Source organism: Perognathus longimembris, chromosome 6 (assembly GCF_023159225.1).
Source record: "Perognathus longimembris pacificus isolate PPM17 chromosome 6, ASM2315922v1, whole genome shotgun sequence".
Taxonomy (NCBI): Eukaryota; Metazoa; Chordata; class Mammalia; order Rodentia; family Heteromyidae; genus Perognathus; species Perognathus longimembris.
In genome coordinates, this window is record NC_063166.1 from 46,373,893 (window position 1) to 46,399,707 (window position 25,815).

The following is a 25,815-nucleotide window of genomic DNA, read 5'->3' on the forward strand; positions in this document are numbered from 1 at the left end:
CAACCATATTTCTGTGATTTGAATGACTTTTAGGAGAAAGGGGTGATGATGATAGTGGGTGGGTGAGAAATGGTATCTGGCTCTCAGGACAACAGTATAATATGTACATGTTTAAATAAAATAGCATAATTTAGTCTAATAAAAAGAAAGAAGATGAATTGAATCTTCTTTTTCAAATAGTTACATTGCAATTTTCTGGACCTATGCCCTGTTAGCAAGTCCATCAAAGAGAAGTGCTTCTTTGTGGAAAAATACATATTTTGTTTATGTTTATTATTGAAGTTAGGGATGAAGCATTGTATCAAAATGTTCATTTTATGAACTAGATGTTGGACTGATATAGTGACTCAGATGGTAGAGTGCCCGCCTGGAAAGTGTGAGGCCCAGAGTTCAAACCTCAGTACTACAAAAAAAAGAAGGAAAAAAAAGAGAAGCTGGAAAGGAAAGGAAGGGAAAAAAGAGAAGGGAAGAGGGAAGGGACGGGAAGGGAAGGGAAGGAACTGGAATAAAAGGAAGAGAAGAAAGAAAGAGAGGGGGAGAGAGAGAGAAAGACAGAAAGCTAGCTAGCAAATGAAGAAGGGAGAAAGAAAGAAGGAGGGAGAGAGGGAGGGAAGGAAGGAAGGAAGGAAGGGAGGGAGGGAGGGGAGAAAGAAAAAATGGGTGTCACTAAGTATACTGATGTGTTTTGTTCCTGTGGTTGTGGTTACTGTTTATATTTGGGGTGAAAGTTGGATTCTCTGAATATTTCAAAAGTTTTCTCACTGGTACAATTGACATGCAATGACCAAAATAAACAAAAGTTTCAGTATGAGGGTGGGTTTGACACACAATTATTTATTTGAAGGAGGGGACATGAGATGGGAATTTCTTTTTTTTGGCCAGTCCTGGGCCTTGGACTCAGGGCCTGAGCACTGTCCCTGGCTTCCTTTTTGCTCAAGGCTAGCACTCTGCCACTTGAGCCACAGCGCCACTTCTGGCCATTTTCTGTATATGTGGTGCTGGGGAATCGAACCCAGGGCCTCATGTATACGAGGCAAGCTCTCTCGCCACTAGGCCATGTCCCCAGCCCCGAGATGGGAATTTCTAATATGGCTATCTTCAAGTTCTGTGTTTGAGCAACACCTTTTCAATGAAAACAGATTTATGCTACTCTAATACAAACACTTTATAATGCATATTTCAAATGGCATCTTAACTCAGAAGAAATACATAAATGTAGATTGAAGATATAAAAATGAACTAAAAAGTTAAGAGATGGAAAACTTTTTATATTGACTTTTGATTATTCTTTACTGATATTTCATTAGCATATAAGATGCTTCTATGACATAGATGCATAGCTAGTTGTTACTATATCAGCTACACATGGGCTATGTTTTATTTCCCATATCGTTCTTTTCTAATAAGAAACAATTCAAGTAATTATAGAATGTAATTTGAGACTATGAAGTTTTTCATGGAGAGAAATGACTTTTACATGAAGTTCAAAATAATTAACTCAAAATGATACAATTGATGAGGATGGGGGCAGGACTGAGTGTGTTTGACCTCTAACATTTTCTATAATATCCTTAGATATAAACCACCTACCCTTCTGTGAACGAAACAATTTCTCTCAGGATATATTTTTCAACTAGTTAAAAGATATTATCTCTGACTTTTTCTTTTGTGCCAGTCCTGAGGCTTGAACTCAGGGCCTGGGTGTTGTCTCTTAGCTATTTTGCTCTACTTCTGGCTTCTTCTAGAGATTACTTAGAGATAAGAATGTCATGGACTTTTCTGCCTGTCTTTGAACCACAATACTCAGATCTCAGCCATCTGAGTAGCTGGGATTACAGGTGTAAGTGACCAATGCCCAGCTATCTCTTACTTACAGTATTAATACCTACTATTTATTGCACTATATACTTTACCCCTTGTTTCATGTATATTATTTTTTAATTTATTCTTACTAATTGCATTTGGATTTCAGGTTCATCATGAAGCAAGAATTAACATGACTGGGATCTAAACCCATATATATATAATGTGGAAAAAATACCATTTTCTTAAATAACCCTCTTAAAGCAAAATCATATTTAAAAATATCGAGTAAAGTCCTCCAGGGAATCTCTGAGTTGGATGGGAATGCTAAAACTTTTATTTATTTATTTTGCCAGTCCTAGGGCTTGAACTTCTAAACTCTGAGCTTCTTTTTCTCAAGGTTAGTGCTCTTCTGGCTTTTTCTGTCTATGTGGTGCTGAGAAATCAAACCCAGGGCTTCATGCCATGCTAGTCAAGCACTCTACCATTAAGCCACATTCCCAGCCCAGAGTGCCAACCCTTTTAAGACTTTTGCTGTCTGACAAGAAATGATGACTGAAAGACTAATTTCTATTAAGATCTCTTTGAAAATTATCTTAGTGATACAGGTACATGAAAGAATCTTACTACAATTGGATAGTTCTTGACAGTTTCTCTGACTTATCCTTGCTAACATATTGGACTTGTTGAAAGGGTACACCCATTAAATCTAAGCCTTTACTTTATTCCCTTTTGTTATTTTCCCCCTTAAGGATGAAAAGTCATGTCCATTAATAATGTTAGTAGAGGAGATGAACCTATTCCTTGTATTTTTACAAAATCCCTGCAGCATGTATGCTAGCTATCTACCTGGATGGCTTCATATTACATAGACAGGGCTCTGGGCTCTGAGAAATGAAAGGACAAGATGGGAAGGTTGTTGAAATGAAGGCTCCACAGGTTTAGTGCTCCTGTAGGACTTGTGAATTGCCTGATGAGAGGTGTCATGTGCTTCAAGTTCTATGGCATGCGTAGACACAAATTTCAAGGTGTTGGAACTACTCAGCTACTCTGAGTAACCACTAATCTGTAACCAATATTAGGACTTCAGTATCTGTGATTACACAAACCATGTGACAGGGCCTCTGTCATCACACATCTTAGGCTCTGCTTACAGAATCTAGGCAAGAACTTCAAAATTTTTCACTTTGAAACCTAAAGATATTTCATACAACTCTTTGTTGACTATAGTAGGCTCTTATGCCTAGTAGGCAGCTTTGTGTTTAAAGGTATAGTATTCCAAGTATCAGTGGCACTACCAGGCCACCTAGTTCATGGTTCAGATCGGCATTTAGGAGGACTTTGAGAAGACCTAAGACTTAAACAATTACAATGAGGAAGATATATGGAAAGCTGGGCTATCAGGTATGAACACACTTGTGAAAATATCTCTATTTACAGAGCAGTTACTAAGGGCTGGGCATTCTGAAGAGGTGTTGGTATCTTCTTCTCATGGCTACTTATTGAAGAGGATTGCTTAAAAATCATTTTTTCTTCCTTATGAAGAAGGATATGTACTCAGGGAGGTGACAAGTGGCCCAGATTATCCCCATGAGATGTGATTATAACACGTTACAACAGATGAGATCTGGATTCTGGCCCCCATGTTTTAGGGACTTTACAGTGGTTCTCTACTTCTTGGGGCTTGATTAGAAGAAAGTGGTCTTGATAGCGTGAGTGGGAGGTCACATAAGATTGTAGGGGAACTCAAATGTAGAAAGTTCTCAACACTTTAAAGAACAAGGGTTAATGGTGCAAAGCATGATACTTTAGAAAGCTGAATCAAGTCTTGGCCACTAGGATATATTCAAGAGAGAACAAATAGGGTCAACAGGCTTGCTGAGTGTGATTATCACCCATATGCAGTACTGGACATAAGGGGATTAGGAAAAAAATAATCACATTCTTGTGGTATACAGTCCAAGATAATGCCGATACATGAGCAAACAGATGTACACCCAGCATAATAAAATCACATCGACCCTTTGAGCTGCCAAGCTTGAGACTTACAGCCTCCAAGAACACCTTTCTGCCCATAAATTAATGGTATTCATTAGAACTTACTGAATCCAGCTGGGCAGGGTAGTATGTAAACCCAACTACTCAGGAAGCAGAGGCAAGAGGATAATAAATTTGAAGCATAACTGGGAAAAGTGCTTGAGTCCCTAGGATTATGCACTTCATTATCAAGTTATTTTTTTCAATACTAGGAATTGAACATATGTGCTAGAGAAGTGCATTATAACTAAGTTAACATCACCAATCCTTTTTTTAAAAAAATCAAACAGAGATTTTTGTATAGTTCAGGTTGACTCCAAACTCAAAATCCTCTTGCCACAACTTCCTGAAGAGTTAGGATTACAGATCTGTGGCCACCATGCTCAGCTAAAGTTATATTTTTTATATTTAGCATTGAGGAAAAACACCAATAGTTAAAATTACCTTACAGTTTCATGTACTATAAATATGTCATTTTTTATGTTAGATAGTTTTATGTTAGAAGACTCCGTCTCTCAATTTTTTCCCTCTTTTGACTTAGTACTCTGTATACTTAGCACAAAGAAGTTCACTGTTTCCTTATTTGAGTATTGATTCGCCTCCCTCTTCTTGCATGGATGGTGAAGTGTGTCCACAATGGATTCATCTACTTGGACTTTGTATTTTCCAAGAGGCCAAGATTTACCACAAGCAATGAGAACCCAAATATATCTGGATGTATTTGTTTTAAATCAGAACAGTGCTTTAAATTGCCCCAGATAATTTTCATGTTAAGAGGTTGTCAGCTTTTGAACATTATTTTTTCTTTTGTCTTTTACATACACCTAATCTCATTGCCTTGTATCTCTTACTCTTGATAGCACAGAATGAAGAAAGGAAGTAGCAAATCCACCAAAGTAGTTTGTTCTATGCTCCACAAACTGTAACAAGAAGTGACCCAAAGGAAGGGGGATTAGGGTTTAACTTTAGAGTGAAATATCTAAGGACATAACCTGGTCATCCTTAACAAATGTGAGCATGAGTATTTTCTAGAGAGATGCATGTGGGTGTAGGTGTAACAGTTGGGTCCAGAAAAGATAGTTACCTCTGTTAATAATTACTCATAAGAGCAATGAAATCTCATGCAACCTATTCTAACACTAAATAAAGCTTCTCTCAAGTGAGGAAATGAGATAGCTGATCTTATTGATGATGAATCATTTCTGCTCTAAGGTCCACACCAGTCATGTGCACAGTGGGAAGACCCAGACAGGAGCTGGGCAGCACTCCAAGGGCAGAGGATATCTCCCGTCTGTGCATCAGCAAGGAGCCCAGTCTTACTGGGTTTTGACCCTGAGCCACTTCACTCCATGCAGGGGAGTTTGTATCCAAACAAAACAGAACAAACAAATGTTCGTTGCCTCCCATGCTTGTTTTATTTCTACTTCTTTGTCTAGAACTCCGAGTGACTCTGGAAGTAAGCTTAGCAGCATTCTGATGGATGCTCACTTAGCACCTCTGAAGAAGACCAAACATCAATTTATTTAAGTGCCTCTTAGAAATCTGAGTGGTTGGTTGGCATCAAAGTCACTTCTAAACATGGTAAATTTACTATGCACTTTTTATAGGGAGGATGTTGCAGATCATCTGGCTAGAAGCCAGAATCAGAACCCTAAGAATCACATTGCTCACAGCAGAGCCAAACAGTTTATTCACTCAACAGAGACCAAGCTATGTTTTTCCCCCCTTGGATTGACACAAAATAGTTAGTTGTACACAATGTGATATATTGTTACCTGTAAACATTATGCAATGATCAATCAGAGTAATTAGTATATCACTTTAAACATTTTATCCTTGTTTTTTAATCATTCATAACCAAGGTGTGCCACATTTGTTACCTTTGGCCAGATTCCATACCCTTTCTCTAAGATGTAATTTATTTTCCCAACTTTATTGCTCTCATTTACCTCAGAGAATATGGGTTTCTTCAGACCAGAAAGATAAATTTAAGATACTCACTGTGAGTGGAATAAGTATGTTCGTCATATTCCTTTTCCTATTTGCACGGGATAACTTATGAATTAACTTTGGAAATTCAATCCACATGTACCTTCTATAACACTGTATTTTTAATATACCACGGTCCAAAGCTTTTCTGTAGGGTAATGATATGTTCAATGATTTTATTTTTTTGGTGTGACTATTCATTTATTGTGCTCATGCCATTCTGGAGACTTAAGATGGACGACCTTGTAAGAGAAGGAACTAAAGCCCACAGCTCTGTCTTATCTAGTCAATTCACAGAAGACCAAGGTCAGAGGCTATGTCTTCTGCCCCTCAGACAGACTGTTCCCTATTAGTGAGGGAAAGTAGAGCTGCAGTTAATAGAAAATTGAGAAATGAAACACTTCTTCTTTCACTGATACTTATTAATTTACTTATAAAATCCTACTTCATGTTGATTCTTTAAAAAATTATGCAAAGGAATAGATTAAAAAATGAAATCCCAAGGTAGACAGCAGAAGTTTAAGTTTTAAAAATGAACAAAAAATAACAAAAATGATCATAAAGCCACAAACGATACTAGATTAAAAATAAACATTCTTCAACATGAATCCAAACCTAAGCTTATGTTCTTACACTGAGACAGGCATAAAATGTGTTTAAGTGTTCACACTAAATGAAGGAAGAAGAGGGTATAAAATATATTCATTTTTTTCAAGATGGTTCCCATACAACTTATATATGCATGAGTGTGTGAATACATCATTTATAAATACAGAGTGTGTTTAGCACATAAACATACAACATGCATTATTGCACAGTTCTGGACAGTTAAGGAATGTCTGGTTGTACATATACCCACTCTATATAGAATTGTGCTTAGTGGAATGGTTTTCTTGGTTGGCAGCTTGGTTCACAATGGGCAGGAGACTGGTATCAGAAGACTTCCCTCATGGCTTATATATCCAACTGTAGGTTGATAGTCATTGATGTACCTATACCCTATTAAGTTTTAGAGAACACTTGAAAATGAAAGTCTATTAGTGCAGATGGGTGTGACCATGTTGTAGTGCCTGGCACAAGTCATCACACAGGAGTTTGGGATCCACTAGAGGGAGCAGGCACTTACCTTTTATAAAGCAAACTGATCCTTCCAAACATCAGCCCTTGGAGAATTCCTGGTATTCCCAGAAGACAGTATCCCTTCCCATTCTCACTCCCTCAGGTCCTCAAACTAGGAAAATGAAAAAAAGAATGGCATTTCTTTACATCTACAACAAAACTTGGTAATTATATATTAATTAATCTATACTGAAGCTCTGAACTTACTGAGAAATTTCAGTACTACATTTTCATGCAGGCTTCAGTGGAAAATTTTGTAGGCCTTATAATATATAAGCAAAAGGTCTTTCATACCAAGAAACAAGAATCATATTTAGCACTTTCCAGATGCAACAATACTTTTATTAAAAATCTGACTACTTCATTGAGAAACATATGAATTAAATAATAGAATGTAATAGCACAGATTTAATCTACCATGATTAAGAGTAACACTAATGAAAACGTGTTTTAATAGTTACTAGTAACTTTTGAATTTTGCCTACTCAGAATAATATGAATAGTGTAATGATAGATTCTAACACCTTTTGAGAGCCTTGCGAACAACTGGTTTTAGGCTTCATTGACTTATATCTTTTTAATCTCCCCCATGCACTTTAAGACAAAAATTATGATTTTCAATTTTATACAACAAAACAAATAAAAAAATGCTTTTCCATCAGAAAAGCTACATAAATTGCAAATATCACCCAGTTATTAATAAATGACAGGGATGAAAAGACAGCTTTCTTTCTATTTTTTTCTTTTCTTTTTTATTTGTGCTATTCCTGGGGCTTGAACTCAGGGAGATAAGAAACACAGGGACTTTCCTGCCTGGCTGGCATTGAACCATGACCCACAGATCTCAGCCTCTTAAATAGCTAGAATTACAGCATGCAGCATTTTTCCTTCGTGTGTGTGTGTGTGTGTGTGTGTGATACTATTGTTTGAACTATCAAGAAACTGGTTGCAGGTATCTCATATCTGTAACTCTAAATACTCAGTAAGCTTCGATAGGGAGAATTGAGATTTGAGGAAAGTTGAGCGGAAGTTTGCTAGACTCTGTCTCCAAAATTACTGGCAAAAGCAAGGTTCTAGGTGTGACACAATTAGTAGAGCACCAAGCAGCTAGCACAAAGCACTGAATTCAAACCTTAGTTCGTTCAACCCTTACTTTCCTTTGCAGGAGTAGCAAAGGAAATTGTTGGAAGTGAAAAGAAGTGATGGCAGACAGTGAAGTGTTGTATTTCTGCTGAAGTAGTAGCAGGAAAACTATGTACTGAACCACTAGTCACATTTGTGGATTAAGGCTAGATTATTTGTTTCTAAATTTACTTAGGAAATTCCATTGGTGTTCTTGCAAATATAAAGGGCCTGGACTTGTCCTAGGCTAATCCTAAATCTTAATTGTAGGCCAGTCCTAAAATTAAAGATTCTCCCAAATAGCCGTTATCTTTACAAATTATAGGTTATTTAGCATTTTGGGATAAAACTTAAAATGCTCTTATAAATTCAACAACCAAGTCATATATTAGATGTCACCTTCATGTTTAAGCATAGATGTGATTACCATTTCATATATACTTCATGCAAGATTATCCAAAGTTCCTTTTTGAAGCATTTCCTTCCTATAATATAGTTTTACTATTGTAAACATTAATTTGGTATCCTCAAAAAGCCATACTTAATACAGTTCATGGATAACAAGTGACACAATCTCAGAATATAATGTTTCAAGTATTAACCTGCTTGTGATACCTTTCCCTTCTCCATTTTTTATTTTATCCTTTTTCCTTACTCCTTTGGGTTTTTCCTATGTCAGGATCAATAAAACTTTTCCTTTTGAGAAGAACAAATATCTTGAGGTTGAACAAAATTGTTATTATAATGTTATATTATGTTATATTGGCAAATACATATTCCCTTGAAGACAGACCAGGAAGGAATGGAACAAAGAGGAGAGAGTGATGTTGTGAGAAGGGAGGAAGCTCTATATACTGGCAGGTTTTACTGTAATAAGCCAAGACAAGAAGCAGAGACGAAAGTTAAATCAGGTAGTTTTGAAAAGCAGCAGTACAATAGAAAGATTAAGAATTGGCTTGACAAAACAAAACCTCAAAATGCCCAATTAAGCTGATTATGAAATAATACAAGCTACAAAAAATTATTCTCTAAATATTCCAAACATAAGAATAATTGCCCATAATCCAGTGGTTGAACAGCAATCAACTAATAAGTAGTTAAATTGATTTATTATCCCCATAAGCTAATAAACTCCAGTATATTTGCTATGCAATAATGGTGCTTATTGTATTATTCACAGATATGTGAAAGATGAGTAGTAAATTGTCTCATCCTACCAACCAGAGGTATCTGAAGCTAACAGTGCCCTTACTGTTTTATATTACACAATCAAGGTATCTCTGATCTGTGCTTATGTAAAGTTGCTTAATGTATCAGCCAATATTATTGGATAGTATTTAATAAAACTACATATTTATAAAATATACCCTAAGTTATTGCTCCATATGTCACAGATCATCACTGCTTTGTGCCTTAGAAAAACAAAGTTTTCTCTTTTTTTTGGAATAATTACTTATTTATTGTCAAAGTGATGTACAGAGGGGTTATAGTTTCATATGTAAGGCAGTGTGTACATTTCTTGTATAATTTGTTACCTCCTCCCTCATTCCAGCCCCCTCCTTTCCCCCTCACCCTCTTCCCCCGTGTAAACCGGTTGGTTTACACCAAATGGTTTTGTACGTATTGCTTTTGAAGTCATTTGTCTTTTTATCCTTTGTCTCTCGATTTTGATATTCCCTTTCCCTTCCCTAGTTCTAATACAAGTATATACAGTCTTTAAAAACTAGACGGCTAACATAAAATTACTAGCATATTGGTGTACTCATTCTTGACCTTAACCACAGATGCTATTTTGTTGTTATTTCTCAAGATTTAAAGATTCTGGGATACAGAGAACAAGTCCATATCTTTTGTTATTTTATAACATTCAATCAAACTTGACTTAAGGACTTAAACTGTAAGGAACTATGGTCATTTTTAGAGCCAAGATTTACTTATTGGCATTCTTTAAACTGGTAGTCTTATGAGCTTGATTCCAACATTGACTTTATCGACAGATAGCTATTTTATTGTTCATTCTCAAGATAGCCCTGTTTCTGCTTTGTAGTTTTTTTGGGGGGAGGAGTGGGGAGAGACAGTCATGGAGCTTCAAAGAAGGAGGTAACAAACAGTACAAAAAATGTACCCAAGGCCTAATATATGACACTGTAATCTCTCTGTACATTACTTTGACAATAAATAAGAAGAAAATAAAAATAAAAAGTAAGATAGATAATAATACTTGGAAAACATCTCTCCTTATTGGAGTAGTAAGCCTAAGACTGGATCTTTCTGAGATACGCAAAGAGAAAAAAATAACTAAACATTGAGTCCATGTTCCAGGTAAGATTGAATATTCATTCCCATGTAACTGTCAGGAAAATACTGTTCATCAAGATAATAATCCCCACTGTAGTGAGTAAACTGAGTTCAAATTAGCTTAGTTAAAAGACAAATCTGAGACCCGTGTGAGTGGCTCATGCCTGTAATCCTAGCTACTCAGGAGACTAAGATCTAAGGATTGTGGTTGGAATCCAGTCTGGGCAGAAAAGTCCCTGTGAGACTCTTGTCTCCAAGTAACCATTCAAAAACTGGATGTGGAGCTGTGGCTCAAGGTGGTAGACAGCTAGACTTGAACAAAAACAAAGTTTTCTACTCATCCATTTCTACTTCCTTCTGGGTTTATCCTTAGAAACATTTGTCAAAGTAAGCTGACATATTTAAGGCTCTTACTCCACATAGCCAAAGTGCTTGTCAGAGTGAAAGGAGCCATGCAAGAGATGTCTCTCGAGCCAGGATGACTGTGTTCAACCTAATGCAGTTCATAGTCCTGGGTAAAGGAGAGTACAAGTGTTCTGTTTCTCTATTTCCCTCTGTTTATCTTTAAGTCCACTAGAGAAGTGGGAAAGATGTGCAAAGTTAGGAACAGGAGTTTGATGAATGCTAACAAAGACTTTGAATGCTTACCACTTCCTATATTAGATTTGTAAGATATCCTGACATTTATTTAAAAGGGAATAAAATGATATAAAATGACCAATTGGGAAAGCAGCTTATTTTACACAGGCTGCTGATATCAGGCAGAACCCTAAGTCAACCAGTGCAAAAAAGAAATCATTTGCATGATTTCATCTCAACAGAAAAAGCTGGAGGTGATGCGACACACTTGACATCCCAGCTACTCTAAGAAGCAAGCTGGGGGTGGGGCGATTGTGATTCCCATCTGAAAAATAACAAGAGAAAAACATTATTGGAGACATGTTGCAGCAGTAGAGTTCTTGTTAAGCAAATGCAAAGCTCAGAGTTCAAACCCTAGTCATATCCAAAGAAAAGCAAGTAAATATGTACTTACTTAAGAAAGAGAGAAGACTTTCTATTCTTAATAAAGATACTAAAATTATAGAAATTTCAATTGTGATTTTCATCAGACCAGAAGAATAGTACTGCTTGGGTTTCTTTATAATTTGATGATTAAAATACCTTTGATAAGTTTCTTAACCATCAAAATATTTTTGTCTTGTTGGGCACAGAAATCTTTCTCTGCTCAGATGCTTAAGGGCATTGAAGATCACCTTTCAGTTAATTAAAATGAAATTCAATTATTTCTCTGGGACTCTCAATATTTAGGAGTATATGATTCTCCATATATATGTAGGAGAGAAGAAATGGTGTGAGAATAAATATTAGGGGGTGGGGGATGGAAGGAATAAATTTGTTCTGATTCAGAAGGTACAGTAAAAGTGAACTATTACTTCAACTTTAAAAATTTGAGACGTTGAAAGAAATTGAGAATTATTATGATGATAATGAGGAAGAGGAGAAAGATCAGGAGGAGCAAGAGGAGGAGGAGGAGGAGGAGGAGGAGGAGGAGGAGGAGGAGGAGGAAGAGGAGGAAGAAGAAGAAGAGATGTGCTTATATGTTTCAAGCTCAAGAAGAAAACTCTAAAACTAGAAATGATACATTGGAAGAAATATGTGCTTACCTTTGGCAGCCATACATGGCTTTTCACTTCATGAGCTCTTCTAAGTTAGGAACCATCATGTGTTAACTCTAACTTTTCACACTTATTGTCCAGGGTGCCTAGAAATGACCAAAAATGTTGCACTTTTCAGACCCATGAGCAGGGCATTTCACAGTGAACAGGAGTACAAGTGGTGGGGAAGCATTTGTACCTAATAAAGAGGAAGGTATTTTCCATTTATATTTGCATCAAATTTATTTTCTATGCTTTTTTAGTGACTGTAGAGTAAAAGTTAAAAACAGTACCTCATGGGCTAAATCCATCAGGAAATGAAAATATTTACCTATGTGATGTATGATCGTGAGATGTACAGTGAAATCTAGACATCATCAATTTCACAAATTCCATGACCTTTTGTAGCTTTGAGAAAATAATCTATTGTTAGCATCACAGATCCATATTAATACATTCAAAGTACTGTAATTTATTTCCATTTTAAATAAAATTCCATTACACATTATTTTAGTTTCATTCATTTTATGGTTTAGGAATAGTATTCCTGCAGTGTTCAATTTGTTCCAAAAGGAATTTTTAAAAAGGTGCATTGCCATTAATTTTCAGTTTAATTATTTGCAATAATTCAGCTGTATGCTTTAGTTTGCCAGAGCTTAAACTAAAATTGTTCTTTAGCTTGAAAACCACAAAAAGTAATAACAAACCTGGGAAAATTTCATAATGTTTATTGAATTCTTACAGCAAACTTTAAATGTTTTCCTTATGATCATGCTTTTCAAAAAAGCAGGAAGGGTTTAATCATTTGAACATTCTAATTTTTGAAAAAAATAAATAAATGACATTTGAAGTGCAGTTAGTAAGAATATGCTCTGAATACATAATATCAGTAAGTAATACACTTTCTCTAAGTATTTATATTACTTTTGATAACTTTTATGTAATTAATATATTTTTCCAATATATCTGCCTGAGAAAAACCAAAAATACCATAAATAAATGGAATTTGAAAAATTATATAAAATAGCACCTATAACATTTATGATTTAAAATTTTTATCATCTTTAAGTAGTTGCACAAAAGAATTGCCATTGAACAAAGCAGTCTATGAACATAATGCATCTTGATCAATGTCACCCCTGGTAACATTCTCACCCGTCTCTCTCCTACCCACCCCTTCCCTCACTCCTCTTAATTTTGTAGAATGTATATTGAACTCTTGACTACATTCTCTCCCTCTACTCCTCATCAGTCCACTTCTTTCTCCTTGATCCTGTCTTACCCTTTGCAAGTACCCACTTCCTGGTGTGTTTTTTTCGTTTGTTGTTGAACTTTGTCTTTGCCTTTCTGAGGAATTACATTATTTGAGTTCTCCCTTGAATCTACCAACTTTTCAATAGAACATTAGTTAAATAAACATATTTTTTTAACTAGGAGAGCAAAGCCCAAATCCTCCCCTTCCCAAGGCAACCTCAGAAACCTCAGAATATATATATATACATAAATCATATATACCATAAATAATAATATATAATTCATATGTATTATGATTTATATATATATAAATCTAATCTCCTGTTGTTCTAAATTTGAACTCATGCCCCTATCAAACTCTCATGTTCTGTTTTTATAATTACCGAATTTATGACTTCATATCTCATTCAGATCTGCCTCTGAATAATAGTGATTTAAGAGAAACTATGTCAAATGTTCATTCATCCACACATAGATTAATTACTTTATTCAGCTGAATGTGACCCATGTGTCAAGCATGGATATTACTACTGAAAACTACATATTTGAAAGAAACAAAGTGCTATCCAAGTGAAACTTACAGTTGAGTTGTAGTTAGAATCCTGAACTCTCAGTCTAATGTTTCTGGTCTTTAAAAAAAAATATATTGTAAAGGTGATGTACAGAGGGGTTACAGTTACATAAGTCAAGTATTGAGTACATGTCTTTTTTTAAAGTGTCATCTTTTCCCTCTGTTTCTGTTTTTTAAAGAAGTTAGATGAAACGTATTCCACTTATGCTTATTGTAAGGTCCACCCTAGGAGGGCTCCATGCAGATGCCCCTATTTAAGTCTGTGCCCAGTACCTGTGTTACCTAGATAATTAGCACACCTGGAAGTAGTTACCTCCCCCTTATCTGAGGTCACATCCAATTTACCTGGCCATACCTCCCACCTTTCCCTACATAGTCTAGCTCAAAAGCTTCCAGACTTAAGCAGAGGCATCTGCATGGGGCCTTCACATCAAAATGTCCACATTCTCAGATAGCTTTATTTCTATGTAAATAGTACCAGACACTCAGAAACAGATACAAAAATATATGTGTAAATTTAAGGAAATTATTTCCTTTAGTATAGCTTGTCAGACTACACAGCCTAGGGATGTTTGAGGAGATATAATTAACATTGACACAAGCTAATTAACATTGATACAATCAACATCTTTATTTAAATCAACCTCCTAATTTTACTTGCAATAAGAAATTTTGTACCAGCACAGAAGTCTTGATTTCAAACACAGGGAGGCTAGAAAATTCTGGAGAACTGTTATCATTCAGGGGTACCCATATACACATGGTACAATTTAAGGCTTTGCAGTATCCTGTGTCATTGAAATGCACTATGACAAATCTGAACCAAAATGTTTCATTCCTTGACTACAAATGGCTCCCTTCTCTATAAAGTGAAATTTGATTCATTCTTCCTAAAACATATTATCATTTCTAGATTTTTCTGCGTTATATCTTACTACATTTTACCTTTGGTGGAAAGTGTCCTTATGTATCACTAAGATGATGTAATGAGTTGAGATTGGAGTACCTCAAAGCCACCGTGTGGTATAGACCAAGGCATCTACCCACCCTCTCTATGGGCATTTCCCCAAGCTGTCTTATGCCTATATTCTGAGAGGCCAATCTGTAAACTTAAAGTCAAAAGAATTACTGGAAGTGTTTTCTTTCCTTCTGCTTTCAAAGAGGAACAGAATATTTGCTTCTACTGAGTCCAACTTTTACTTCCAGAACTACAATGATGCTTATATAACATAGCAATGAAGCCGGCATGACTCCAGCATTCTGCTGCCGCCTGCTCAACCTCACAGTTATCTCTTGCACATGCATTTAAGAAAGTAGTGCTTCTCATGACTATCTGAAGAATAAACTTGAACCACTGCTTTGTTTCACAGTGCTGTTCACTTATTTTGGAGCTGTAGGAGAAGGAGGACATCTGGGCATTGGAAAGCAGCCTTCCAGTGTCTACTGTCAAAATAAACCCAGTAGGGCAGAAATCCTCTAAGCTTTAGAGGACACAGGACATGACATAGACACTGTAGTGAGAGTCATACTTATTAGTACTTCAAATCTGGTGACAGATACTTTTCAGCATTTCTGGTGTGGACAACCCTAGTTCTGTGCACCCAGTGATAATCATATAACAAGGAAATAGAATTGTTTCCTTTAATAATACCAAATAAGAGAATCTAAACAATCTTCTCACTAATAGTGTGTCCTTGCTAAAAATTTCCCTATATCATTCAGTCATTAAGTTGTTTAACCTGAATATCTCCAGCTTCCCCCAGTCCTAAGCTGATTTAGAAGCCCTGATCAAGAGTGTCTGAGTGTATTGGACCCAGACTCTAGAACCACTGTTTTGAGAGAAAGAAATAATTTTGAAGCAATCCTCTCTCCCTGGTATGCTTGTCATTTCCAGGCATTTGCCAATCTGATCTATGACTCCACACCCAGGTTCTAAGCATGACAATGTGCTTGACAATATGAATGGAAATTAATTTGCATTCAGGAGTGACCAAGCTTAAAATAACTAAAGAAAACCAACAATGCCATATAGCTATACCTCTGTATCTATATCTATTTCACTCCCTATCTATATGTGTATCTGTCTAAACCTTTAAAAATTTGTTTAACTCTAGACTTGTTGATGAAGACACAGAAAATAAGCTTCAAAATTCAAAAAGGGAGCAAAAATATTCTAACAAACATATTTGGGAAGTGGCATTGTCTACTCCTCTATTGCCAGTGACACTAAACATCAGAACCATTTGTGAACTTATTTTTTTAATGAAATGCCAGTTTGGGGGAAAACAACACTAAGAAATAACTTTAATCACAGGGATGGGGGAAAAAAGCCTTTTTTATTGATATGTTTTACTTTGCTGGCAGACCAGAGCAAAGGTTTTGTGAACATTTAAAAGATGAAAAAGGTGAAGAATTCCAGAAGCGGTTTATCTTGAAGCGAGATAACTCTAGTATTGATAAAGAAGACAATCAGGTTGGTTCTCAAGTTTGAGAGTGGCTGACATTGTTGTTTTTGAAGGTGGGCTGACTGATTTTTTTATTTTTATTTTTTGTCATTCCCCTGTGGTCCCCTGATCCCCTTCCCACCCTCCTGCTCTGACACTACTGCCCTCTCTCTGTGCCCTTGGTTCCTCTGGCTTCCCCCTTTGGCATTGATGGGTAGCCAGAAACCATGTCCTGGTTGCTTTCGCGATGGCTCTGTGCTGGGCTGCATGGGAGGTGCTTGGCGCAGTTCTTGCCGCATGCTGTGGGGAGGTTCGGGATGCTGCTCCAAGCTGTGGGGGGAAAGCTTGTCAGCTGCATTTCCAGATGTCTGTGTAACTCTGCCAGTCGCTCCACTCCCTACAGCTCTGTCCTTCCGTTGTGCACAAATTGAGTTGGATTATCAATACGGACTGATGACCCACCCCACCGGTGTAGCTGTAAAGAACAAACCTTGTTATGGTGAGGACAGGTGGATTTTGCAACTATCCTAAAATAAGTCTTCACACACACAAAGAAAGAATCAAGTTTATGGTTTAGTCACTCAGCCTTCTTTCCATGTTTTCTTGTCCATGTACAACTGTCTGCTTGTTTTGCATGAGGTTCAGAAGAACTTTATCCATGTGTACTTTGCTTGTGAAAAACACTGTTGGTCTAGAAGAGCCTTGATCATGGTACTTGGCCAGTGCTAAAGAGATTTTGATGATCTCTTCTCTAGATAGGGGGTGCAGGATCCAGGGTGAGGAGGAACAAATTCTAAGCAAATGCAAGAGAAAGCAAACTTTAAATGATCATAAGAACAGTAGAAAGAAGTCACATAAATGCCATGACAATTATACTTTGTGTCTTTGACAATCAAAAATAGATATTTTTGAAGTGACTTTGCTTAAGCATTCTTCAAGGTAAGACAATATGCATCTCACTCAAGATCTCCTCTTAATTACTCTGAGTCACTGTGAGCCACAGTGCATCTCTGACAAACTTTTTAATAGAATCTGTTCATCAAGTTTACCTATTTTCCTTCCACCCACCACCATCTCTGCCACTGAGTTGCAGGGTGGTTCGTGTTGCTCTGGAAAACGTGTATTGTGTGGAGTACTTAGCAGGGTGTCTGGTGCATGGATGGATGAATGTGGTAAGTGCAGGGCACTGTGTCAAGAATGGCCATAGTTAGGAAGGTAGTGGAGATGCAAGAAATGGCTCAGGTGCGAGGAGAAAGAAGAGCAGTCCTCATGCTGGGTTCTTTGAGTTATTTTCACTTTCTCCGAATTGACCTTTATCAACAAATAGGTTGTTTCTTTTTAAAAGATATAGTCAGTAGTCATGAGGTACTACTTCCTGTATCAATGCAATTTGCCAGACCATTGGTCAAATAAAAAAGCACCACCACTTTGGAGACAGAGAAAGGATGTCCACATGATCTTCCATTATGTCCCCTATGTAATGTGCTCACTTGCTCTTTCTCCAATCCCCAAGCTTTCAAAGCCATTTCTCCCCACCGCACCCCCATTCCTGCAAGCTAGCCAATTAGAATCCTCTTCTGGGACAGTTCCATACACACTTGTGCCACATTCAGGTACACTCATTTGGAAACACCTGAGCTACTCTTCTTCTGTAACAAGAGAACAACCACAAGCAACAAAACACATCTCATCATTGCATGCTCTGCACACATGGCCCATGTCCCCTCACTCAGCCTCCTCAGGGACAGGAAGGGTGAGACTTGTCATGCTCCAGTTGTTTAAATGAGCATTTAATATTCTCAGCTGATAGTTGTTTTCTAACAACTCAACTTGGATAACCCTCCTGATTTCTTTTTTCTGTTCAGCAAAACAGAATGCATCCATTTAGAGATGACAGACGAAGTAAATCAATTGAAGAGAGAGAAGAGGAGTATCAGAGAGTGAGGGAGAGAATATTTGCACACGATGTGAGTAGTTGTTTTAATTGCCTCTTTAGACTGGGCCTTCCATCAGCAGAAAGGCAGCCTTTTTCCCCAGACAGGGAGCTGGCAGGGAGACAGAGGCTGGAGCCAGGGAGCAAATCAAATTGCAACAGCAAAGGAGAAGTGTTTCTGGAAGAGGAGTCAGTTCAGGGAAATGATGGAGAATGAGCCAACGGTCTGTGGGTGTGCTCTCAGGCTATGAGCAGTGTAAAAGCAGAGGGGCAAAAAGTTGTTCAGTAAAAGGGACCTTCCATACAGAGAGAGATTGGCAGATTGCAGAAACACCTCCACCTCCACATTAGGCAACCGAGAATTAATGTGTGGATTAACAAATGCCCCATCACATAATGCAGAAGAAGGAATTACAAAGTGTCTGTTGCACACACACACACACATGCGTGCACATGCTCGCCAAAATACACAGTATTTTAAGTCCTTTGCAAATATGGATACTTCCTTATACTAAAGTTTGTTAGTAATACTCAACCCCCTATTCCTCATTTTCACATCAAATAAAGTCTGTGAACAAATTGTCAAGAGAATATTAAAAAAAATCATTTCTTTTGGTCAAATTCTAATAAAGAGAAAGTAGTTAGGAATTTTTTTTTACTTATTACCCCCTATGGTCAAGATAAAAATGTAATTATGCTAAAACAATTTTAAAAGGAGTTTTTTTTTGTTGCTTTTTTTTTTAAAGGCTGGATTTAAATGCAAGGAAGTTAAAAGGACAAGCAACCCCCATGTAGCTTTCTCTTCCCCCACATTCTTTAGAGCTTTCTCATGTGATCTGTGTTCTTCCCTCAGCAAAAGCTGCTTTGTGTATGGTAACCAACACACTTATCTTCCTTACTCAAGTGCAGTATTTCACACCTGCTGGGATTTGCCCTTCAGGGGGCACTCCAAGTGGGCCTTAGGCCTGGTTGTTAGCTCTAAACCTAGAGAACTGCAGCTCTCTGGATTAAGGCAGACCAGAGTTCTAGATCGCCCGCCCTCCAAATGCTAGTGCTGAATCTGAAGCTATCCAAGAGCCAGAATCTTCTAGCCCTACACGGCTTTCCCTCCTATCCACTTTCCCTTTCTGGAACACTCTAAATTACCATTTTAATTATTGAATATTATGCTCCAGAGCTCTGAAATGAGCTGATGGGGAGAAAGGGAGATGGAGATTGCTGTCACTGGAGATTTCGATGTTATTCTAGAGGATTCTACATGGACTTTTGTTATGGTCAGGCTTTTTGGAAGGTGCAAAGCGCAGTCTGACACATGTTGGAACTTTGTGTTTGCTGGATACAATGATGGAATGATGAAAAAGTCTACCCTCCTAGTGAGAGGATGAGGATGCTAGAGGGGAAGGACTGGGTGCTTCATCATTCTTTTCTGAAGATCTTTCTAGAGAGAATTTTTTTTTTACTGATTTCACCTTTTAATCTACATACTCTTAATTTCTCAGGCATGCACGAACGTACATAAAAACATTTTTCTCTGACATATTCATTTGGGTAAGCCACACAATTTATGAGGCTTTATGGTGAAAAGCAAATACTGATCACACAAATAATACACAGCCTTATGTTTGTTTCATTTTTTATTAATATCTTTTTTTAAGTAGTTATACAAAAGAGTTGCCATTTTGTGTGTGACATTGCTAAACATCCAAGAGCTAGATGACATAAATTACTTGCATGCCTTCCTGGTATGAAGACGATTTGGGTACTGCTTCCTGGTTGGCTGTTTCTCCTGTCCTGTGCATGGAAAAGTACCACAGGGAGAAGGGGTTGGCTGACTTCTCTTGCCCTCTTGAACCTGAATTCTAAGTTTAAGTACCAAGGCAAACATAGTATTTTGACTCTCAGTGGACACATTAGTTTCCTTCAAATTGCAAAAGGCTGTGTCACCCGCAAGAGCAGGCTTCAGTGTGAGAACGTTTACCGGCCCAGTAGTTGCCAAGCCTTTGTGTTCCATAATAGCAGCTGGCAGCCATCTTTAATGTGATATGTTTCTGTCCTCTGTGGGAACAGGGACAGGAGTTGCTCTGGTAGGGTCTTTACTGGCCATCATGTGTAACTGTTCACATTCAAATGGGAGGCCAGCCTATTCCTGGGACTACTTTGAATTCAGCATTACAGGTCAAGATTTATTTAAAATTGGCATTCCACATCCAAAATATAGTCATATAAGAGATCCCCAAATTAACTGAAGCTTCGATTACTTGTTATATGCTATGAGCATGTGTGTGTGTTCTAAAGGAATATTCCCTATCATATGCTGATAACACTTAAAAACCCCAAGAAGGTAAAAAGTGGAGAAGCCCAGTGTCTTTCTCCCTGGTTAGCTCTGTTAACCAACTAGCAGTAGCAGTACCACTGGTATTCTCTGTAACTAGCTATTGTATTGTGTACAACAGAATATCTCAAGGGTGATCCTCCCAACTACTTGATCAGGAGAAAGCAATTTGCTAGGGAAAGAGAGTGAGCCCAAGATGGAAGCCACAGTCCTTAGTTTGGAGCTCAGCTTCTGCTGAATTCTATTTGACATCCAAACAATCTCAGAAACAAGCTCAATACAGCAAGTGGCACCAGTTTCTCCCTCCCCCTAAGGCTGGTCACATAAAGAGAAGGGATTCCTGGGGATAACCCTGTAATAACAAGATACTTTCTACATCCTCTGTTAACCCAAACTCTCAAGAGCAATAGGACAATAAGAACTTTCTGGAATTTACACAATAGCAACTCTTCCTCACCATTTACACAATTGTAGCACACTAGAGGACTTTTATCAGGGTATTTCTAGAATTCCTCAGGGTCACTATCTCTGCCTAGATTGTTCAGGCACAATAAACAATACCATTATTTTACAAGATAATAACTAATGTATTTTAAGTTGATTATAAAATATATGCAAAGGATCCAGCATATGGATGAGTTCAGAGAAATCTAATATTTTTCTTAACCAGCCTTATTTAATTTGTTCATCATATACAAATAAACTAAGAAAATCAGCTTTGCTAGTCAATTAGTTCAGGTATATATTTATTTAAATAGGTTAAAATATTGAATAATTATATGTCTAGTTTCTGCTGGTTGAAATAACGATAGAGTGTCTCAAGATTCCAATATTTGGAATTTAGCAAAAGTTGATGTATTTTAAGATTAGAGGTGTTCTTGAATGTTTTCCAAATGCATCTTAGCATCAAAGAGTGTCTAAAAGAATGTGTGCGTATGTGCATGTGTGTTTATGTGTGCCCAAGCAAATGCTTTCCTATGTAGGCGCACAATCAAAATATGTGGGTTGCCTTGGTGACTTTTCTAGAAAACATGCTTTGAAAGTGGTTTGAGAATTTTGGCATCCTGAGATAAGATTATTATTTGAGAACTAAATATTTATACATCAGAATACAGATAAATTCATTTTCAACTACTAATTACATATCTGTTGATAGTCATTCAGAGAAATAATCCATTTTCTTTGGCAAGTATTTCAGCTTATTTTATGTCCATTTCAATGAGGTATTCCCAACTCTGAAAAGGTTGTGTTAATAAAGGTGTATATTTTAGAAAGGTATGTCGTTCCTGGAGGGTAACCACAGAGGCTATTTATGGGCCAATAGGCGCTCAGAGAGACCTATTTCACACTGGCTCCTCCCACTTTGTCCGGGATCCCTCCTGCTGAGAATTTCTGGTAGGGTCTATAATGCCCTTGAGAGGAATTATAAGTAGAGGGTGGAGGAGGTGAGATATGGGGAAGAATTCTGCATCCCATTAGGCAAAATGTTTCTCTCTTTTAAAGAAAGGAGCCTTTTATATCTGGGGATGCAGATAAGTGACAGCTTTGAATGTTGTACTTAATTACTGTGACAATTTTTATCTTTCTCTGCTATTAAATGTGCAAGTTATTAATACCCCTTCTCTAAAATTTATTTTCACCAGCTACTGAATCAGGGCCATGTCTCTTTATGATTTATGAAAATGTAGGGGAGAAGTGATGATATGATTTCTTAAACCATTCTCACACAAAAAAAATCTAAAGAATAGACTTGAGATATGATTTGGGGAAGAGTATCTTTGATTTGCTGGTGTCTTAACATGTTAATACAAAGAGTTTTAGTAGCTTAATCCACCCCCAGAAAATGCTGTTAGATTAACAAGTCTAAAAGAGTCAGTGTGTCTTTGATCAACTTCTCCAAAGGAGCAGATTTTCAACAATTCCAATACTAGTCACAACGTTATAAACCAAATTGACTTCTGTCCAGCTAGAAGAGTTGAGAGGCAGCGGAAGTATTGGATTAAGAATGTCCACTTGAAACTTTATCCTGTAATAAACCCAAACTGGAGGAAATGAAGCTAACACCTGTGGCTAAGAATAAAAAACCAAAAAAGACTTTGCAGGATGGTTGATCCATCCTTTGTTGTTGGGTTTTTTTCTCTCTCTCTTTTTAGTTATAAACGTCCAACTGGAAAATATTTGTGAAAGCTTTCTCTTTTAATTAGCAGCTTTTGCTTTCTGTTCAGTAAGGTTCCTATACACATGCCATTTAAAAGCCATGTTGAATACAGAAAGATTAAAGCAGAAATGATTGAAGATTCCCTCACAGCTCAGCTCACAACAAAGAAGAAAATACTAGTCTTAAATCGAGCCCTTTGGCTGTGTGAGAAGTGATTTCTCTAGCAAAATGAACAGCCAAGCTTCTGCTGGCCTCTCTGAACAGGGGTTGCATTAATATTATCTTTGAATCTAGGATTCACTAAAAAGTCATTAATATTCCTTTTGTTTTACTTTGTCTTAAAATAGACCTGAATATCTTTCTTCTTCCTTTGAACGGGTCATTTATCTATCACTTGGAAACTACACAACCCATATCATTCCTACTTATTTGTGTATATGAGTCTAACACCTTGGAAATGTTTTTTTTCAAATGGTTTTATCTCAAATTTTGAATCCTATTGTACAGTTAGCACTGTGTTTTGTGAAGATTTTTCTTTTCTTTTGGTTGACATTTGATTCAAACCACCTTTCCTCTGTATGCAGTGATTGTGGAATTGTATCTTGCCCTGCATTTTGTATTAAATACAGGATAGGAAAGAAATGAATGTTAAGTGAACAGATGTGTAAAAGAAAGCCATTTGCTTTCTGTTTGAAGAACCAAGAAAAACCAGACAGAGCTTGATCATGCTTTCCTAATTAGCTTCATTTGTTAAAACTTGCCTTCTGCTCACCCCCTTGTGTAAGATTAATGATGGGTTTAGTTCTGAGAGGCTTGCAGCCTCTCTCTTTCTTTCAGGAGAATGTCTGAGTACCAGGCAGTGAGGATAGAATCATGGCTTCCCCATGCTCCTAGCTTTGAGGGGCCTATGTCAAGTTTGCACATCTGCCTTGGGTTTTTGGGGGATCCCTGCCCTTGGCTTTTGTTCCTGGCTGCACTTGGGCAGCTCCAGATAAAGTTAGTTTGTTCAAAATCTGACTTCTGTGTTTCTCCAGCAGTTGTCATTCACATCACTTATGACCTTAATGCTGACCAGAGCTTGATCTGTTTAAATCTGAAGATGGCTTGATGGAAAAACCTATCTGTTCTGCATGAGAATTGGTTAATCTTTAAACTGAATGCTAACCTGTTTTTCCCTTTTATATTTCCTTCTTTTGTACATACTTTTCTTAATCCTTTTCTCCTGGGGAGGTAGTTTTAATTCAGGAATAGAGTTGGGATCCCTCACCACACCTGAACATCTGATACAACTCCTTTTTTTATTTTTCAGTCAGTTTGCTCCCAGGAAAGCCTTTATATGGAAAACAGGTAAAATGAAAATTTCTTTTTTATGTCATAGGAGAAAGTCTGTCATATGTGTCCTGTATAGTCCCCCCATATATACTGCATATATGCGTGTGCTTGAATATATGTATAAGTAAATACATATATCTATCATATATACACATATATTCACACATATGTGTTGCTTAACATGTCTAAAGGTATTGAATTCTGGGAAAAAGTTCTCTAAGTTACTTCTAGACAGAGAATTAATTTTTTTCTTATTTATAGTCTCAATTTCTGAGCTGTTTGAATGCCCCAAGTATAATTTCTTTTAACTTTATCCGGTATTAGAAGAAAGAACTGTCAAGAACACACTGGAATGACAATTTTCAGTGTCTTATAGAAAATGCTGTTAAAAGTACTTCAGTATTTGATAATATTGACCACTTCTTTATATTGTTATAGAGACAATGGTGGAAAATATCATTCAAAGTTTCTCTTTCTGGATTATTAATATTTAAAAAAGGGCTAAAACAAAAATCTTGCCTGGACTGGTTTGGATTTAGAGTAATCCTGTTTACTAAAAGGAAGAAGTTGAGATATAAAAAGGATTAAAGTACATAGGATATTTATGGATAAAACAGACATATTTCAAATATAACATGTATCTTTAAAAATGATACTAGATGAACATATATTAAAATGTTTCACTGGTGTATTCACAGATATTCAAGACATGAATAAAAGAAAGGATGTGAAGGAATTCACCTTGACTATAACAATCACATTTTTAGATGAATCATCATTAGTAACTTGTTTAGAAATATAAAGAAAGGCATGGTTGATTTTATTATAGGTGTCAGCTTAATATGTCTCTCTCTAAAATGGATTAAAATGGAGCTGGTGAAATACCAGTACACAGAGAAATTTAAACTTGTATTAGAAAAAAAACTGATCTAAAAAAAAAGTCATCATTCATATTAGCGGTTATAAATCTTCAAGTAACTAAATTCTAAAAGACCTCTTTTAGAGGACAAAACAAAATTACAAAACAAGGTTATGTAAGAGATTTTAAAAACTCCAACCTTCACACAGGTTTTAGGTACATATCCCAGGTATACAATAAAATGAGGAATCCATGAACATTAATATCTTTACAATGATTCTGAAAGCATTTCAAATTCTATACCCACACTAAAAATATTAAGTGATTGCCTATAGTTTAGTAACTGGAAACCGTAGTCTTCCAATCATTTTCCTCACCAAAATCCCTAAGGCTATGTATTTATAGTTAAGCATCTGGTATATTCAAGTTGGATTATGGGCAATATTATAATTGATCACACATCTATCTATCTATCTATCTATCTATCTCTTGCATAAATAAGATTTGATGGTCCCAAAAAGCAAAAATTAAATTGAAAGTGTCCCTGTAAAAATTAATTTTTCTTAGATACTTGCTTCTGGCATATTTATATTCCACTAGACTAAAAAGATTTTAAGAAAATTTCATTTTTACCTGGATAAAAAAATCACAACTTGTATATTTAATTAAATCTCTATTATATACATATATATATATATCAATTTCCTTTGCTCTCTCTCCCCATCTCTTGCTGAAACAACTTCCTCATCTCTACTTTCTCTTTCAGTGAGCATAGGGACAAAAGTCTTAACCTTTGATGCTGCCAATCACTAATTTTATTACACTAAAATTTAACATACAAAGAATATAGTATAGAGGGTTTACTTACAAGAAAGGTATCTTTATAGTAGAGTACATATCCATTTTACA

At 36.6% G+C, this 25,815-nt stretch overlaps 1 protein-coding gene across 2 annotated transcripts in view; it reads left to right on the top strand.

The window, feature by feature from the left end:
- Arpp21 (cAMP regulated phosphoprotein 21) overlaps positions 1–25,815 on the top strand; it is a 165,707-nt gene that overhangs the window by 60,234 nt on the left and 79,658 nt on the right. The window contains exons 10-12 of one of the 2 annotated variants that reach the window (XM_048348649.1): positions 16,213–16,321; positions 18,158–18,259; positions 24,025–24,062. In XM_048348649.1, coding sequence (XP_048204606.1) covers positions 16,213–16,321; positions 18,158–18,259; positions 24,025–24,062 — 249 coding nt within the window. The remainder of the gene's footprint in view (positions 1–16,212; positions 16,322–18,157; positions 18,260–24,024; positions 24,063–25,815) is intronic. The other variant, XM_048348650.1, reaches the window with a different exon arrangement.